The sequence below is a fragment of the Macaca nemestrina genome, chromosome 10, assembly GCF_043159975.1.
Source record: "Macaca nemestrina isolate mMacNem1 chromosome 10, mMacNem.hap1, whole genome shotgun sequence".
NCBI classification, from domain to species: domain Eukaryota; kingdom Metazoa; phylum Chordata; class Mammalia; order Primates; family Cercopithecidae; genus Macaca; species Macaca nemestrina.
Genome location: NC_092134.1, coordinates 93,698,227 through 93,718,337, shown reverse-complemented (window position 1 = coordinate 93,718,337; position 20,111 = coordinate 93,698,227). Strand labels below are relative to the sequence as shown.

Here is a 20,111-nt window from a genome sequence, read left to right as displayed (position 1 = left end):
AATGACACGGGCCATCAAACAAGCTACATGTCTATTCTCATATCTATTCTCTAGCTACATGTCTATTTCATCTCTAAAGATAAGAAATATTTTCCCCCATTGGTTTTTCTTATTACACCAACAGCAGAGGGCAATGCAGACAAGACAGTCTTAAAAGCAAATCAGTTACAAATACGAGAAGAAACAAGACATGCATTGTTGTCTCCCATCCACAAGCTGAATGATAAGGAAGAACTGGGCATTCATAGGCATCAGGACTAAACTGATAGGTAATGTGATTATGTGTTGCCTCTAATCCAAGGACAGATCATGGATTGTTCCCTGGACCTAACACTGCAGTATGTTTCTGGAGAAATCTCCAAATTGTGGGAGACCTGCCAAGCTCATTTTCTCTAATGCAGTTACCAACGGCCAGTCCCAAGACACATGTTTTCCTCACCTCATCCCAAGAGGCATAATTAGGTCTTGAGACAGGACAACAAAACCAACTCTAGAACCTTACCTCCCAATTGCTTGATAACTCTGACAGTGAACGTGGACAAAATGTACCCAATCCTCAGATTGATTTCCTCTAATCCCAGGCCATTTGCTCGGGTTACTGAAGACACAACCACACACATCCTCCTGAATCTTCCATACCTCTCACTACCATCTTTGGCTGTATCTTCCATTCAGAAAGGATCCTTCAAAGTCTTAAAAGCAAGTAATTTTTTAAATAAAGGCTAATTACCTATTTGGCTTTCCAAAGGCCCCTGATAATAAGCTAAGACTCTTGAAGCTACTCTTGAGGGTAACTTTAGAGTTTAACATTTCCACAGTACTCACTAAATCTTAGTCTTTCTCTCCCTCTCTCCTTTCTCTTCCAGTCTATATCCTTCTGTGTTTCTTCCATTCGTCAGTCATGGTCATATTAGTTGTAATACTTTAGAAGTAAATATCAAAACGCTTTCAGCTTTAAATGAAAAACTGAGTTTTTAAGACCCTTGTGGCTTTCAAATAATCTTTTTCCCCTGGAAGAATGCTACCTACAATAGAAAAATTTCTATACGTTCTTCTGTTCATTCTCCTTCCCAATGATCCCATTTATGTAACTCACAAGCACCTACTATGTGCCAGAGGCTATGACAGATCCGGGGATAAACACAAAAACATAGTCCCTGTCCTTAAGGAACTCTTACCTCATAAGAGAGGAGAGTAAGCCAACACTACCAGGAGGTTATATGTACCAGTTGCCCTTCTGTACTACTACTTAATACTCATAAAACCACCATGAAGTGGATAAAGCTGAGAAACCTAGGGCTCAGAAGGGGTTAATTTGTATAAATTCATAAAACTCACAAGTATAAATTATATAATTTGTACTAATTATAAGTATAAATAACTATAATTTATACTGATTATAAGTATAAATATCCTTTTACACTATTCCATTGAGGCAGGTGCATGGCAGATATGTTTAAACTAAAATGAAAGAGCAGATAACATTTACTGCATACTACCATGTGCCAGGCACTGTTCCAAGAGTTTTATACAGTTTGTCTTATGATTCTGTGAGACAAGTGGTTTTTTTTTAATAACCTGAAAATAAGTTTAATCTATTAAAAGGAGTAAATGGCATAACATTTAAGATATAAAAGCTCAAAAGGGGGACAGGTAAAGACAGTAAGTCCAAAAGTATAGACAGTTCTCACTCAAAAGGAGAAAAAAATTGCTTGGTAGGACCTGAACACTTCCTCAACATCTAAACTGAAAAAGATGATGCAAACACTGTTTAATTAGACCACTTTATTTTAATTGCTCTCTCTAAAACCTCAACATCATATATTAGAAGGAACTACAAGTTAGAAGAAATTGCAGCTGACTAATCACTCAACTCTTTGTGGGGAGAACTGTCAATTTTTCAAAAGACTGTTTTTATACTTTTTGAAGTCAATCATCGTAATGGCAACCTTTTGAGGAAAGTAACCATTACCTCAACAGGTGCCACAGCTCCAAAGTTCTACAGAAGTGGGATTTGGGGGAGTTAGTAGAGCTGTAGGAAAGCTAGGGGTCTTGTCTTGGAGCTGTGTTAATACAGCAAGCACACTATGTATATTGTATGTTACAGATCAATAAACATGGCAAGGCTTTCTAAAAATGCTTTTTATGCACATTTTACATAAGATTAAGAAACCTCAAAAACACCAAAGTGTGGTGGGGGTATAAGTGGGGAGACACAAAAGAAGAGACAAGAAGGGGCTGGGACCCTAAGCTCCAGAAGAGGTATGTGATAAAATGACTGGGATAATAAATTGCTTGTGAAGTATGCTTTTTAACAACAAAAAAATTGAAGATGAATGTTTATCCTAGCATGGTAAAACCTTTGGTATGAAGGCAGCACCTACTGGTTTTGAGAGTCTATTAATCTGTGAATATCTGATCTCACTCAATTACAACTAAAGAAATAATTTCTAGTTTTCAGAAATTTGAAAATTTACCAAAAATGTGCTTTAAGAGCACAAGATTATTTGCAAGTCAATCACCTCAAGAACACTAAGTAATTGGTTTTCTTCAGAGGAATCATGCAAATGGCAGAATGAATCATTTAAAGAGTCAGGAGAGGACTGAGGTGCTTCAGAGGGTGCCAGGGGCATGTGGCTTTCAGAGTGGTCATCTTCGTACTTTACAAACTCTCTCTGTAAAAAGAACATAAAATAATGTTCTTGATTTCATAAAAAAAGACCTAAAATATATCCAAGAAAAGTGAATGTGATAATTTAAAAGACAGAGGCCAAAAGGAATGAAACAGAATAACTCAGGTGTCACTGAGCCAACTACCGTCTACTGACCTCTCATAGAAGTTACAAAAAAGAGACACTGTCCTCCTCTTTAGTAATCTGCAATCTTGAGGATCTTAGATGATTTATTCCACTTCAGGGGACAAATTCTCTGTCAGCTTTGATAAAATCATTTCTCAATTGGAATCAATAAAGAAGCCTGAGAATTTTAGAATCATGCGGGACTAGAGAAGCCCTTCAGTCAGGCTCTGAATACAAGGAAGACTTCTTCATCTCCTCAACAAAGGTCACCCTGTACCTTACACTGACCGCCTCCCTATATAGACTTTGTAAACTCTCTCTTAACGTTCTCTGTAAGGAGTCTGTCTCACTGTTGGTCAGCTCTAAGAGTGGATCAATGGCTGTAACGCAAATATATTTAAAACGTAAAATATATGGAGATACCCATATTATAAATACATTTCCTATGAATTTTAACTTTTCTTGGTTTTTAACAGCATTCCAGTATCTTATTTTTAATATTAGCTCTGTTATCAAGCGTAACAGCCATTTAGCTTGCTCTGGGCTCCCTGGATTTGATAAGCACAGAGCTGAAGGACTGAGCTCTTGGTTGCACCCCAGTAGAGACCTTCTGGGCCCACTTTTCAACCCTGACAAGGCATCCTACTAAACCATGTTTGTTTGTTTTTTTAATTTCCCAAATTTCAGAGATTATTTGTCATCAGTATGCCCCACAAGATTAAAGTTTATTTTGCTCCCTTACTTTGCTTATTAACACAAAGAAAATGTTCTACAAATATATTCAGTGAAAGAGTGTGCCAAATGCTTTATCTGCAGAATTTTCCTAATCTACTCACCAAAAAATGCTTTCAAAGAAAAAACAAATGAGAATAGTTTAGTAAGGCATATTTCTAGTGACCACACAAAACTTCCTAGTAATCATCAGACTCTTTTCTAAATGCTTCCAAATCTTCATTAATATTTTATAATTTTGCTAGAAACTAGTCATGTTTATTCATCTTAATTCTTAGAATTCATTCCCTTTTGAGCAATTAAGGCACTATTTGCTCATATGGCTTATCTCTGGGTATCTCATCTTCATGACTGCTTAAAAATAAAGAAAAATTTACTGACAGTGGCTTTGAGTTTATGTCTAAAAATTTTTGAGTTAGATTAAGTCAGCCAGATGTTCACTTAAAGCAAATAAAAGGTAACTATTAACCACAGCAGTAGCTATCTATAGGCAAAGTTTTAATGCTTATTAATAACTATAATTCTGTATTCTTAATATATATATACATTTTTATTTGAAAATGTATGTCATATTTAGAAACTAAAATTTTGAAAATAATCCAGGCTCTAATGATCTCTTACACAGATGAATAAATAACTACATAATTACCAAACAAATGTAACAAAGTCATGTGTTTCTTTTGCAACATTCATCATTTCCTTAATCAGGCTATAAACCTTTTTTAAAAAAGGGTTCTTACTTCCCCAGCCTCAAGAACTATTCATTCATAATAAATAAAGTCCTTTAGATTTGTCTATTTTATATTACCTATGAAAAAGTAAACAAAGTCACTGCCTCAGAATCTTTAGTAAGATATTCTTATTAAAGATGTGCACACGCAAATGCAATCATGCATTGCTTAGCCACGGAGATACATTCTCAGGAATACATTTTGCAAACTTCATGGAGTGTCCTTACACAAACCTAAATGGTACAGCCCACTACATACCTAAGCTATATGCTATAGCCTACTGCTCCTGGGTTATAAAACTGTACGGGATGTTATTATACTAAATGCTGTAGGCAACTATAACACATTGGTATTCGTGTATAAACATGGCTAAACATAGAAAAGGTAAGGTACAGTAAAAATGCAGTATTATAATCTTATTACCATCCTATATGTGGTCATCCTCCACTGAAATGTCATTATGTGGCACATGGCTGAACTTTATATTGTGCAAAATAAGATGCTTGAATTTCACTTTATGAACTGTAATTTGTACAGTAGGTCAAAAATAGAGTATCCTCATTCACTTGAATATCATTAGATTCTTCACAATTTACTTATGTTGACACTACTGCTAAAACTTTATTCTACAGGATAAGAAGGAAATCTAAAATTAAAAGCTTATTGCTCAAATTTTTTGCTGTTTTTGCAAACTATTACAAAAGGCTGAACTTCTATTAAAGTTGAAATTGGCCAACTACTAGCAACAAAGAATAATGGCATGTCACATTCATTTGATGCATTAAATTCCCTGTCTTTTTGTACAATCCTAAATTTCAAGGTTCAAATTATGAACTATGAAAATTTCAAAATGTCTTTCTCTCTTTAACCAGGAACTATAAAGGTGAAATGAAGTAACTCACTCATTTGTACTCATACTATCTAATAGTCCTACAGAGGTTTTAATTACACATGTGCCAGGAAAACTTAATTCAGGACAGTCTGGTTTTATTCACCAATCCAAAAAATGTTGATGCCTGCCTCCAACAGAGATAAAACGGGAAGAAAAATTCACATTAATTACAACAATAATGGCTAATGTTTTCTGAGCATGTATTAAGCATCAGGAATAATGTTAAGCTTTTAACAGAAAATAGTATATCAATTAATCTATACAATAACTCTATGAATTAGGATTTTGTAAAACCTGACTTGCCAGCTGCAGGTAGACCTCATCAACCTTCCTCTGCACGACTGTGTCTTATATATTTTTCTATTACTGTCTGTATTAATGACATATGAGTATCACTATGGGCAGTAACAGAAGTGTTACAGAGAAAGGCATAATAAGGTCTGTCTGGGGTGGCAAGAATGGTTTCACAAGTATAGAGGGTTTACGGGGTTTGTAAGATTAAAAACTCAAAACAGTAAACCAGGAAATGTGGCTCAAGCCAAGTCTACACAGCATAATTTAATCATTTTGCTTGACAATGTAAGTTTCCATATTTATGTGAAGCACTCATATTCAAATATAAGCTTAAAGTGCAATATTAAGACCAGTGTTTTAATTATCACAGTTGGACTGGTGAGAGTGCCACTCCATTTGCTATGAAGAGTTGCAGATCGGCTTTACTTGAAACGTAACCCCATCCAGAATTAAAATCTGGATCATTTAAAAGGATCAGATCAATCTCAAGATTATGGTACTTATTTTTTAAATTCCATGTATGTAATATCATCTTTAAAAACTTACCACATCATTTTATACTACACGTTTTTTGTCCCCTAAATTTATAATCAGACCATAATGAAAAATAAAATCTGTCTTATTTTTTGAATCCCAAGCCACAATGTGCCTGGCCAGATACAGACACTCAACAGCTACTTAGTGAAATGTATTATAGAATCTGAAACATGGATTGGCTGCTAAGGAGAAAATAAAAGGAGATTTCAAATTCCGTATCTCCATTCTCCAAGAGAAAGACTCACTAAAGTTTGAAAACTTGAGTCATCAGACAGAAGACGTGAAGGTCAGGGAAAACTGATCAGGCCTCTTTATAGCCTGGGTGAACTATGACTCCAACGCCCTTCCACTCCTGCTTTAATTCCAGGTTCAAACACAAAGATGCAACTGTGTGAATCAGTAATCCCTCTTCCCACAAGTCTGTCTGCCAGGAAAGAGAGGAGACATTAGAGCATTATTAACATGTGGAAAAGATATATCCCATGTAATAAGTCTGCATTTCTGTTGATTCTACTGTCACATCTAAGTGTAATTACTCCAAGTTCATCCTTGAGCGTCTGTCAGATCATTTTTCAGACACAAATCAACTTTCGTTTGTTTAGGCTCCCTAGATACATGGAGAGACCCATTTCACTGCAGAGACTGAAAACAATATTAGACTTAAAAGTCTTAATTGAAGTTAAAAATAATACCCATTTTCTCCCAACCACTTTAAAAAGTTTGAAACCACAGAGTAGTGCCAGAAACAACCCTAGAGAACATTTAATTACTTCCATCCACTACACAAATTTCCTACAACATCCTTGATCCAATCTCAGCTCAAAATTATTCCTTAAGATTATACTGTTTTAGTTGTTATCTACAGATTAAATATTTACTGGATGCCTGCTGCGTTCCAGGCACTACACTATGCAACGGTGGAATAGCAATAAACAAAACAGAAAAATTAAAATCTGCCTTCATGGAGATTACACTCTATTGGACAGAAAATAATCAATAAGTAACACAACTAATTGTTTCAGCTAGTGAAAATTGCTATAGAGAAAAATAAAGCAGGGGAAATCAGTGGTGGGGGCTGCAACTTTAAGCCGAATGATCAAGGAAGACACCGCTAAGAAGAGATGCTTGAGGAAACACAAGAGAGAAAGGGAAAGAGTGCTCCAGGTATCTAGGGAGAGGCTTCCCAGCAGAGGAAACCACCCACAAAAAGGCCTGGAAGGATGTCTAGTGTATTCCTAGAGGTGGGGGCAGCTGGAAATGGAGGGAAGGCAAAGCAGTAGGAAATGAAATCAAAGAAGTGGGCATGGGGCAAGATCCCATGGGCTGCTGCAGACCACTAGCTTTTACTCTGAGGTGGGGAGCTAATCAGGGGCTTTGAGCAGAGAAATGGCATAGTCTGATTTATATTTTAAATGAATCATTCTGGCTGTCATATGTATAAAAAGTAAGTAGAGGGGTCAGGAAAAGCGCAGAGTGAACACGCAGGAGACTCTGGCAATACCCCAAGTGAGAGATGGGTGACATTTGGGATCAGGGTGATTGCAGAGGAAGTGATAAGAAACAGATTTCAGATATAATTAGGGCCTAGATTCAAAAGATTTCCTAGCCGACCTGATAAGGGGCACATGAGGTAGTCAAGGACAACTCCAAGGCTTTTGGTGAAAGCCCCAGGAGGAATGCTCTGACCTGGTAAGCGGGAGATGGTGGACAAAACAGGGAAGTCAGGTGCAAGCATCTGGAGATCAGGAGAGAGGTCTGGGCTGAAATCTAGATTTGGGAATTCTCAGCAACACAGAAGTTATTCCAAGCCATGAGACAAGATGAGATCCCCAAAGGAGTAAATGCAGAGAAGAAGAGAACTCTGAGGCTGGTCAGAGTTAAGAGATCTGAGAGATGAAGAGGAATCTGCAAAGGAGATGGAGGAAGAAGCAGCCTACAGAAAAAGCTGGGAGAATGTGGTGTCCTAGAAGCCAAAGAAAGTAGTCCATGAAGACACGATTTACTTGTATCAAATGCCTTTGGTAGGACAAGTAGGACTGACGACAGTCCTTGCGCTGAGCAACACAGAGGACACAGTAAAGTTGATAAGAGCAACGCCAGTGGAGTGGTAAGGATAAAAGCCTGTCTGGATAGGGTTCAGAAAAAAGGGGAAGAGAGGAACTACGGAAAAGGAATACAGGCAACTGTTTTATGTAAAGAAAAGGAGACAGACAGGATAGTAACCGAAAGATCAAGTGGGGCAGAAAAAAAAAAATTTTGAGACATGGATGCAGCTGGAAACCATCATTCTCAGCAAACTATTGCAAGAACAGAAAACCGAATACCGCATGTTCTCACTCATAGGTGGGAACTGAACAATGAGATCACTTGGACACAGGAAGGGGAGCATCACACACTGGGTCCTATTGTGGGGAGGGGGTGGGGGGAACGATAGCATTAGGAGATATACCTAAAGTAAATGACGAGTTAATGGGTGCAGCACACCAACATGGCACATGTATACATATGTAACAAACCTGCACGTTGTGCACATGTACCTTAGAACTTAAAGTATAATTTTAAAAATAAATAAATAAATAAATGTAATAAAATAAAAAAAAAAAAGACTGCAAAAATAACAACAGCATGTGTCCATGCTTACAGGACTAACTCAGTAGAAGGAGAAATGTTATGAGACAAAAGAGAAAGAGCTGGGATGACAGCTTTGAATAGGAGACAGGGAGAAGCCTTTGCCAGTTCATCTACAGAAACAGAAAGAAGACAGCATCTGTGCAAGGCCCAGGCAGGAACAGCTGAGGAAACCCAAAAGAGAGAAGGGAGTGTGGGATGGGAGCCCATGGAAGCTCTCATTCTCAGCCATAAAGTAAGCAAGACACTTTCCTGAGATACATACAATAATAAGATCCCAGAAATGTACTTCGTACATCATGAGACCTTGCTAATTCATGCAATGAGTTAAAAATCTGGGGGAAAAAATACACCCACACCGCTATTATACGATTAGATTACAACATTTTTGTCATTATTTCCTAAAAATGTCCTTCCCTAGAATAAGAAGTAAAATCTAATTTGGAAAAAAGTATCTTGCTGCTGTGTTTTCTTATGTGTGTCTCTGTGCCTTTTAAAACAAAAATGTGAATGTGAAGTAGAACAATGATCTAAAGGGAAGAGTTAAAAAAAAAAAAATGTAAATGCCCTGTGCCATATGTAAACTAAACATACACCTTTATTCCTTCTTCCAAACTCTATGTCCAAGTGTAATTTTTTAGGTAGTTGCAATCAATGTGTCCATACAACTAGGTTCTATTCTTCGGGCTTAATATTTGCGGGATATATGTATCTAAGGTCTAGACGTTTTTGTGTTTAATGTCAATGTGATGTGGTCTAACTAATCATTTCCCAATCACTAGGCACTTGGAGGTTCCTCCTAGTTTTTTAAAATTACATATTGCACATCTATAAATACGTTTAAACAAAATGAGTTTTTCTTTATTTCCTTATATTACAATCTCTCAAGTGAAATTTCCAGATCAAAGAATTATTAGCAATTTTACAAATGAACTGCAAGAGCACAGTATATAATACATATTAGTAATTCAAAATAAACTTGTTGAATGAAGAACAAATGAATGAAGCATGTCAAACATGTCAGCTTTTTATCTAGAATATTCTCTACAGAAAATTATTCCAATTTATTTTACAATCAGAAAATCATATTTTCCTAGGGAACAACTTAGCCCTGAGTTTTGTTTAGCTTTTTTTTGTTTGTTTTTTTGTTTGTTTCTTTCTTGAGATGGAGTCTCGCTCTGTCACCCAGGCTGGAGTGCAGTGGCATGACCTCAGCTCACTGCAAACTCCGCCTCCCAAGTTCATGCCATTCGCCTGCCTCAGCCTCCTGAGTATCCCGCCACCATGCCCAGCTAATTTTATTTTATTTTATTTTATTTTATTTTTTTGCATTTTTTAGTAGAGATGGGGTTTCACCCTGTTAGCCAGGATGGTCTCGATCTCCTGACCTCATGATCCACCCACCTCAGCCTCCCTAAGTGCTGGGATTACAGGCGTGAGTCACCATGCCCGGCCAGCCCTGAGTTTTTAATTTGCTAATTTAGTAAGTATGGTGTTCTCTTAATTTTCACCTCTAATTAGTAACCAGGCTTAACACTTTCCCAAGAGTCTATTTACTAACTATATTTTTCTTGTTGTAAACAATCTGTTTAGTATACTTTGAGGATAAATATATTTTCTTTTAAGTAAATAAATTTACCACAATGTCTTTCCAATCTGTTGCCTCGCTTTTAAAATCTCTGCTTTGAGGTTTTAAAAATTATAATAAAAGATGTCATCAATATAGATAAGAAAAAACACTCCATTAATTAAAAAAATTAGAGACTCTTAAACCAACACACTACAGAGAATATGAGACCTAAATTTCATTTACATTTCATATTCCTATTTCCTCTTCTCAGTTGCTTCTTTCTTTTCCCTCTTATTTGCTCAATACTAAATTCTTCCAAACAGTTGGATCTATCACTGGAATTCTGATTCTGTTCCATTCATCATATTCTGGTTTTAATAATACATATTGTATACCCTATATATTATATACATATTATTTCTTTGCAGTAATTACTTCTGTCTATAACTACTGTCTTACTACTGTTCCCTCAATCTGATTACAATCATTTTGTGAAATTCTTTTGTGAAAGTATCGTGTTGGGATTTTCACTGCTAGCACATTAAATACTAATACTAATTTGGGAAGCATTATGGTGACTATATTTAGCTTTCACAATCAAAAACTGGATTTATCATATAATAGAAAGGTGGGGCGTACACTGGTTCTTGATCAGAAATCTGGGTTTAAATCTCAGCACTGTTACTAACAGTGCTAATTTCCCTAATTTCTCTGCACTTCCTTTAATTCATACTTAAACTAAGGAAAATACTAATGTTCCTAATTACTGAGTGAATGCAAGCATATACACATATAGGCATACAGAATGGGCTTTTAGAGTCCACTTTTTATAACACCTCTGCCAAGCTGCTAAAAAGCATTATATCACAGGAAATGAAGATTATGTTTGTTCACAAAGAATGTATTCCAGGGAACAAAATGACATACTCCTAGAAGTAAAATCTAGTATTTTATTAGAATTTCCAAAAAGCTTACTCTCAAGGGGCATGACAAATGACTCCAACAGTTTTAGTTTTGTGTGTGTTGAGCAAAAACAGACAAACAGGACTACATCAAATTTTAAAACTATACACCAAAAGACACAATAAACAGTGAAAAGGCAACCAATGGAATGAAAGAAAACATTTGCAAGTCATATATCTGATAGGGGGTTAATATTCAGAATACATAAGGAACTTCTACAACTCAATAGCAATTGAAATAAACCAATTAAAAATAGGTAAGGGACTTGAAAATACAATAAACAATTTTCCAAAGAAGATATACAAAGGTAAAAGTGGCCAACAAGTCTATGAAAAAATGTTTCACATCACTAATCCTAAGAGAAATGTAAATCAAAACCACCATGAGATATCACTTCATATCCATTAGGATGGCCACTGTCAAAAGAAAAGAAAACAACAAATGTTGGTGAGCATATTGAGAACTGGAACCCTAGTTTCTCAATTTTAGCGCCGCCCTGCCCTACACTGGGAGGAGTGCAGCCACTATGGAAAACGGGATAGAGGTTCCTCAAAAAATTAGAAATAGAACTACTACATGGTCCAGCAAACTCAATTCTGGGTATATATCCAAAAAACTTCAAAGAAGGATCTCAAAGAGATGTTTGCACTCCCATCTTCATTGCAGCAATATCCACAACAGCCAAGAAGGAGAGAGAACTCAAAGGTCCATCAACAGATGAATGGATAGATTAAATGCCACATATATATGTGTATATATGTGTATATATGCATATATGTGTATATATGTATATATGAGTGTGTATATATATACACACACACACATACACAATGGAATATTATGCAGCCTTTAAAAGGAAGGAAATTCTATCATATGCTACACCATGGATAAACCTCAAGTGAAGTAAGCCAGCAAAGGACAAATACTGCATGATTCCACTTATATGAAGTATCCGAAACAGTAAAAATCATAGAAACAGAAAGCAGAAAGGTGGGTTGTCAAGGGATAGGGAAGAGAGGCTGGGGAATTTGTGTTTAATAGATACAGTGTTTCAGTTTTGCAAGATGAAAATGTTCTAGAGATCTGTTGTACAACAATGTGAATATACCCAACAATACCAAACTGCACACCTTAAAATGGGTAAGAGTATAAATGTAATGTGTTCTTTACCACAATAAAAAAAAAATCTATATTAAAACAAACAAAAGTAATGTCCACATGATATATCATGGTAAAGAAGAATTATGCCAGTTTCAGGGAGGAGTGAGTGTCACAGACTGGTTGAGCACAGACTGGGAGGCCAGACCTCTTGGGTTTGAACTCCGGCCCCACCCAGTAGCTTTGTGATCATGAGAAAGTTACTTCATCTCTTTCTGCCTAAATACCCTCACCTTAAAATAAAGGTAACTGTATTATCCCCCTGGGTTATTATGAAGACTATGTGAATTAGCATGTGCAAAATGTTTAGAAGTGTAAGCATTCAACAAGTCTTAGGTACTATTTCCAGGGCGCTGGCAGCTAAGCTGATGGCCAATCCACACCCTGCCACAAGGATGGACTGCCTAGACTCCTCCCAGTGCAGGGCAGGGCAGCACTAAAATCAGAAGAACACTGGTGCCATTGCTCGCTGGTGACCAGCTGCCACAGTGCTTGGCCCTGCTGTGAAATGATGCTCCTGCCATGTGGCCTTGGACATATGCTGCAGACCGCACCATTTCAAATAGTGGCATTTAATAAAAGGCCTAACTAGAAAGCATGTAGTACTCTTAACTTGAGTTTAGAAGTCCCTGTAAAACTTTTTTCTCTTTCTACAACCAGAGAAATTAAATTTTATATGTGCAAAATGTTTGAGGCTTTTCTGGTGAGTATGAATTTTCCTCCTGACAACGGAAGTTTTGATACTATTAGCAATAGCTGCTATTAGAAGTGTTGCTACTATTTACGGACTCTAACGGGTCACAGGAAAAAGAAAGATAAAGAAATGGAAAAAGGTGTAGACAAGAAAGATGGACAAAGGAACCAAGCTCAATATGAGAAAAAGAAAATTACACTCAGGTGATTTTGGGTAAAGACAGCAACGACTGCTTGCTAGTCCAGTTCTCTTAGCAGTTTCTACATCATTAAAGGTGTTCAAACCAAAGATGTTAGTGTGAAGTCAGTTAACTTTGAGTGCATTCTTACTTTAAGTTTATAATCCAGAAGAGGGAAAAAGGGATGAATGAAAAAGCACAGTGTTTTCCAAGGAAGTCACGTGAACAATTTCACATAACTCATGTTAACAGACTTACGTTATCTTACTGACAACTCACTTGAAGAGGGTGTTGCTATACTACCAGGCAAACACAATTAGATCATAATCCTCACTATAACTGCAATGTCAGTCCCTACACTGCCAGACAGAAAAGGGGAGGGAGCAAAGCTGTTAATGTGTATAAAACAAGGAAATACAAGAAGTCAAAGGAGGCTTTATTTCATGTGTCAGTTTCATACCAGTAGGGAGCATAAATCCAGTACAGAATTCCTGCCTTCAAAAACAACCAAACAGACAGAAATTGGGGAGTAGGGGAAAAAAACAAATTTGAGCACCTCCCCGCAAAACTGTATATTAGCTGATTAACTATTTGAAACTTAAAGCTTCCGCCCAACTATGCTTACCTTAAATGACATTCTTTGTTGACACTGATCTCAACATTGCATTTTTTGATCAAACAAGATTTTACATTTCATTTGCACTGAGGAAGAATTCAAATGCTGTTTGAAAAACAAAAATGTGGTATTTTTAAAAGTATTACTCAACAGGCCATAATGTACTAATTACAAGCTGCAATTTACAGCTACAAATTGTGTTCCAGTAGAGGGAGTCCTGAAAGAGGCTGACACAGGAGAAACTGATGTAAATCTAAGATTAATTCAACGAATCCAGTGCTGTATAAATTAGTATGTCAATTCTCAGGAAAGGTTTTGAATACTGGGGACTATCAAATTTAAAGACTTCTTGATATTCCCCACACAGACCCTAAATCACCACTTACAATGAGCAGTAGAATAAATGCCAATACCAGGGAGAAAGGGCTAATAGGTATGCTTTTTCACTGACCGTATACATGCTAACAGTGTTAATAGTAGTATACTGTTGTACTTTGTCTTTTCTAGACAATTTCTTGTGTGTTATGCATGGGAAATACATGGTGATAGAAAATAAATAAAGCAAATGAGCAAACTCATATTCTTCAATCCTGTTGTAACTAACCATACTTAAAAACCTTGATTATAGGTACAATACTGCTAAACAAACACCTGATAATGGGATTGCGTGTAAAGAATATACAAAATAAGATTAACCCTGGGCCGGGCATGGTGGCTCATGCCTGTAATCCCAGCACTTTGGAAGGCCAAGGCAGGCGGATCACCTGAGATCAGGAGTTCGAGACCAGCTTGGCCAACATGGTGAAACCCTGTCTCTACCAAAAATACAAAAATTAGGTGCGCATGGGGGGCAGGTGCCTGTAATCCCAGCTACTCGGGAGACTGAGGCAGGAGAATCACTTGAACCTGGGAGGTGGAGGTGGCAGTGAGCCGAGATCTCACCACTGTACTCTAGCCTGGGCGACAAGAGTAAAGCTCCATCTCAAAAAAAAAAAAAAAATGATTAACGCTGTTAGAATACAATCATTTCTGAGATGGAAAATGTATGTCCTATTTCAAATTTGACTTTTCACGTTTAAAAAGTTCAGGTGGTTATGGTAGCAGGCAGCGAAATGGAGAAAGTCTAGTGTCAGGAATCAAGTAAAAGAGAAAAATAAACTAGAGGAACCAAAGATGCCTCTGGTGAACCAAAAAGAAAAAAGAAAAGAAAACCCAAAATAATGCCCGATTTAAAACAGGCACTCGGTAATTTTGTTACAACCAGTCAAGAAAACGGAATCCTTAAATCAAAAGAAATACACATCTCCCTGACTTCTGATACTTAAGGTCTTTTACTACGCAATTCATTTAATACTCATTAATAACTACACTCTACTCCTTGCTATCTTCACCTCTGCAAAGGTTTCTGCTGAAGGGTCCACTGACTCCTCCCATATCAGTAATTAATGGTCACATGCTATGCTTTACCCATCCTATAGTAGCCATCTCAGCAAAGGACTGCTAATACCCAAAATTTCAAAGACATGAGAAGCCGTAAGGAAGAAAGTAAAAGAACTTAAAAGCATAATGGGAAAAACAAAAACCCTCACATATCAGATTCAAGGGATGTTTAATCTGATTATATTATTTACTGTTAAAAACCTCTAAAAGCTCTCCCTGCATAGGCAGGACCAAATAAACTATATTCAGCCTAATCCCCCCAAAACATTCTAGTCTCATGACCACCCCATCACCACCCTTCACTCACCTATGCTTCAAACACTGCTTTGATTTTTCTGTGCCTTTACACCAGTTATTAACTCCACCTTAAATGTCCAGTAGGGTAATACAGCAAAAGACTCAAGGTTTTTTTTTTTAATCCTGCCTCTGTAATCAGTGACCTTGCCATTTAACTGTTTCCACACCCAACAAAACGGGACCCATTTCCCAGACTCAGGAAGATTAAATGAGGTAATATGTGTAAAGTACTACCACCAGGTCTTGCACATACTAAAGCACTAAACAAGCACTTTTCTGACTTCATCTACATCATGTGCTGAATACCTACTCACTCTTCAAACCCTACTTTGAATATCCCACTGTAGAACTTTCCTCAATCCTGTGTTCCATTTTTTCCCTTAAAAGAATCAACTGACCACTCACTCTTCTGTGTGTCATCTGACACTATGGAGAAATGTCTATTTTAATTGCTTGTTTATGTATCTTTCTACTCCATTACAGAATGAACACCTCCAAGGTGGGGTTTTTATCTAATTACTGCCTGCCCCATATCTGACAGGATCAATAACGGAAACTCAATTAGCAAGTGTTGAATAGATAATGATTTCATTAAACTATTACAACCAAAACCTTTAGATGGCCTTTCAAGTATTTTGATAATGCACTATTTTTGTGTTTTGAAAAGAACTTAAACTAACTTAAAGTGCTACTCGACCAGCAATGAAATTTGGATTTTTTTCCGTTTCTGCTCACCATTCATTTATTCAATAAGTATCTCCTATGTGGCAGGAATGTATCAGTGAACAAAATGAACAGAAATCCCTGACCCACATGGGCCTTATATTTTACCACAGGTAAACATGTGGAGGAAGGAAGTTCTTACAGCAAACTTGTCTGAAAAAGGCATCAAAAGCCACATTTTGTTATTCATCAACATTTACTAACTATCATAAGGACAAAACAACAAATCCCTGACTACACACAAAATTTAACTACTTAAAAAACAATAGCATAAAATTAACCCAGATTTAGTGTACCAAACAAGCAAACTGATTTAATGTCCCTCAAAAAATGCTCATGTTAGGAACCCATTTCCTTGTAGCTTAAAAAACAAACAAACAAACAAACAAAAAACACACACTTGTGATTTCTTTTGGAAGGCTAGTGATCTTTTAAGTTTTAATGATTTTATTTGTATAATTACATGCTTTGCATAGATCCTAATTTGAAGTGGTTTTATTTCATTATTGTTTTGTTTTGAACATGGCCTGTTTCAAAGCCTGTTTATGATCTTAAAACATTCTTCATTTTGTAAATGAAGAGGGCTTTTACGAAACTGCCTCAGGGCTTCTATTCTGAGAGGTATGTTTCTGGAAGTGAGATGGGCTACACCAGAACTGAATGAAGACCATACCTAAACTGGGCTTCTCTGTTGAACCAATCAGCCCAGAGACCACAGAATGAGGCTGCACGACAGAGAGGCCTCCACAGCTCTTGCACACCCGTACTTCCAATCTGATCTCCTGCTTTGTCCTCTATTGCTGCTTCCACCTATTCCCCAAGTATGCGCTACGCTTTCCTTCCTTTACCCATTTTATCCCTTGCTTAGAAGGTCCCTTCCTCATTTCTGTTAAAATACTGACATGTCAACATACCATTTCCATTGGTAAGAGCTTCTGGCTTCCCTCTGTTGGAGATAACTGTACCCTCTCTGAATTCATCAGCTATCTCTGAGAATCTCTGTTATAAAGCTTAGCAAGTTCTACATTGCTTTTGTCCCACCTTGCTACATTTACTAAAGTATAATACATTCTTCTCACTATTCTGCCCACAATATCTGGAAGGGGATCTTACACAGAACAGGGCTCAATTTGCAGGTCAGATAAAAAGACTAAACATAATACCCAAAATTTTAACCAATACTTGCCATAGCAAAACACTAGGAAGCTTCATTTAGAGAGTTCTGCAAATCATGATTCAATTTCAAAATTACAGAAAAGATTCAGGTTGACAGAACAATTCTTGCTACCTAAAATGATGTTATTTCTATGTCAGAAGCAACAAAAAAAGTCCAGATGTCCCAAGCAGACAATGCTGAGAAAAGAATCGTGGTCACTTAGCAGGTTATTTGTTGAAGGGTCCTGAAGGCGCAAGTAGTTTCCATACAAAGAGGTTTCATTTCAGCTGGATTTTTTGGTCACTTTGGACATTTTTGTGCCAACTTAATATGTTACTGAGAGCTTTGCCCTACCTTTCCTAATAGTACAATAAACAAGCAAAAGGAAGGTCACTACTGACAAACTTTGAATATAAAGTGCAGCGAGCTGGGTTTTAGGCTCATGGTTCCTGCATGTGGAGTTGAATATATGGCCTTTGCTTCCCTTCAGAACCCACAGACAAAGGGTGAAAAGCACAAACATGAAACAAGTGGTGAATACACAGATCACTAGCAGCCCCAGGTTTAAAGCGCTTTCATCAAGCCCCAGCCATGGGGAAGAAATACTTCAACAGCACCCTAAGGGAAACAAAAAACTGAATTATGAAACGAAACATTAAAAAGGCATCAGCAGTGTATCTTAGAAAAATTCTAGTGAGGTTTAAGTCACAACCCCCCACTTTCCCTCAAAAGTGCTTTCTAATAATACTGAGCACATTCTAAATGGCTTCCCTCTGCCAAAAACTTGCCAATTGTACCTCCCTTGCTCAGCAACCAGGGTGAAAAAAAATCAATGCCAGGAGAACATTAATGCCTTCATTTTTGAAGTAAATTCCAATCATTTATCTTGCTGGGCATTTATCCACAGGGGGAGTACCTCCTAAATGAATTCAGGAAGTGAATATGACCTTTAATAGATAATTTGGTTCCCAACTGGAAAACAGGAGAGGCAAAACAAAGAGGAGAATGGATAAAAAAGGATTCAAATGAAAAAGTTAGAAAAACAGAGGAGAATGGAATTCACTTGGGAAAAGAATGAAAGCTGAAAGGCAATAGAAAAAGCATAAAAGCAAAAGGAGATACCATCTAAAGACAAATGCTAGATAAGGAAAGAGGGCAGGGGTAGCTAATAAACCTTTCAGAGTCCGGAATTACTTAATTCTAAATATTATCTCACTGTAACTTGACGACGTTCTAGGTTGCAGGCTGGGAGCCCTAGAAAAGGAAAGGGGTAGCAGTGGAGAGGGAAGGTGGGACAGTGCAGGAAAACAGAGACCCTCGTAAGCTCAAGAAGCAGCATCAGGTTAGGCTGGATCAAGGAAAAAGCTGGGGCTCAGCTGGGTTCCTGGAAGTGCTGAGAGGCAACAACTACTCGGACTGACTGGTCCGTGGACGATCAAAGATTCCACGTGGGCTCGAGGGAGACTACAGTGACCCCCCGCCCTCAAACCCCCCACCTCCCGGGAGAGCCTTGGAGGCTGGACCAACAGATGGGCTCTAGAGGCCAGAGAAATGGAGGATTCTCTGACCAGGCGAGACCCAACGAGGACCCCGATGGGCAAGAGGCACGCAACACCCAGGGTCAAGGGCGGTGACACTGGGGTCCCGTGCGCCCTTAGCGGAGCCCGAACTCACCGATGCCGAGTCCCACGACCAGGCGGCCGGCGAGCAGCGTCTCCTTGTTGCTGGCCGCGGCCAGCACCGCGGAGCCGGCGGTGAAGAGGGCACTGGCCAGGAGGATGGCAGCGCGGCGGCCGAAGACGCCGTTGAGGGCGCCTCCGGCCAATGCCGAGACGGCAGCCGCCCCCACCGTGCTGGACACGAGCAGCTCCTGCCACAGCGCGTCCAGACTGAGCTGCCGCTTGAGCAGCAGCATGGCCCCTGACACCACCCCGGTGTCATAGCCAAACAGGAAGCCGCCGAGCGCGGAGAAGACGGCCACCACGTACACGAAGGCGGGGGTCTCGTCCTGCTGGAACTGCCGCCGCGCCGCGCGCTCCAGGTCCCCGACGCCGCCGCCCGCGCCCGCGCTCTGCAGGCTGGTGCTCGACTCGGCGGCCGCCAAGAGGCTGCACTCCCCGGCCGCGCTTGCCGCGTCCGGCTCCTGCTGCTTCCTGCGCCGCTCGCCCATCAGGCTGCTCAGGCTCCGCAGCGTGTACTCCACATTCTCGCTCGCCTTGCGGGACATAGGGCAGGGGCCCGGGGCTGCCCGGGGGGACGCGGCTCCGCGGGCCGGCAGTCTCAGCGAGCTGGACAGCCCGAGCCGGCGGGAGCAACAGCCGCCGCCGCCGCCTTCTTCCTCCCGGCTTCCGCTCCGGCTGCCACGGCAGCAGCCGCCGCCACGGCCGCTCCCGGGAGAAAGTTGCTGCCCGCCGCGCTCCGGCGCTGCGGAGTTGGAGCCCGGCGGGTCTCACTCCACACTCACACCCCGCGCCTGCCGAGCTGGCGCTGCGGAGCGGGCGGGAGGCGGAACCGCGGGTCACGTGCAACCGCGAGCCGGTGGGGCGGGGCACGGAAAGCGTCCCGCCCCCTCCCTGGGCGGAGCCAGGCTCAGCCCGCCCCGCACCCCTAAATCCCGCCCTCCCCGGTGGGTGCGACCTCTGACCTAGGCTCCCTCATTTAGGGCTCTGGCAACTGTATGGAATTAACCCTGCCTTCCGAGCTG

The 20,111-nt window shown here is 39.4% G+C and overlaps 1 protein-coding gene across 2 annotated transcripts in view; it reads right to left on the bottom strand.

Moving 5' to 3' along the window:
* LOC105470142 (solute carrier family 2 member 13) overlaps window positions 1-19,907 on the bottom strand; it is a 369,854-nt gene extending 349,947 nt beyond the window's left edge. Inside the window, exon 1 of one of the 2 annotated variants that reach the window (XM_011721919.2) lies at window positions 19,082-19,907. In XM_011721919.2, the coding sequence (XP_011720221.1) occupies window positions 19,082-19,634 (553 nt within the window). In that variant the 5' untranslated portion in view covers window positions 19,635-19,907. The remainder of the gene's footprint in view (window positions 1-19,081) is intronic. The other variant, XM_011721920.2, reaches the window with a different exon arrangement.
* Window positions 19,908-20,111: the final 204 nt, after the last annotated feature.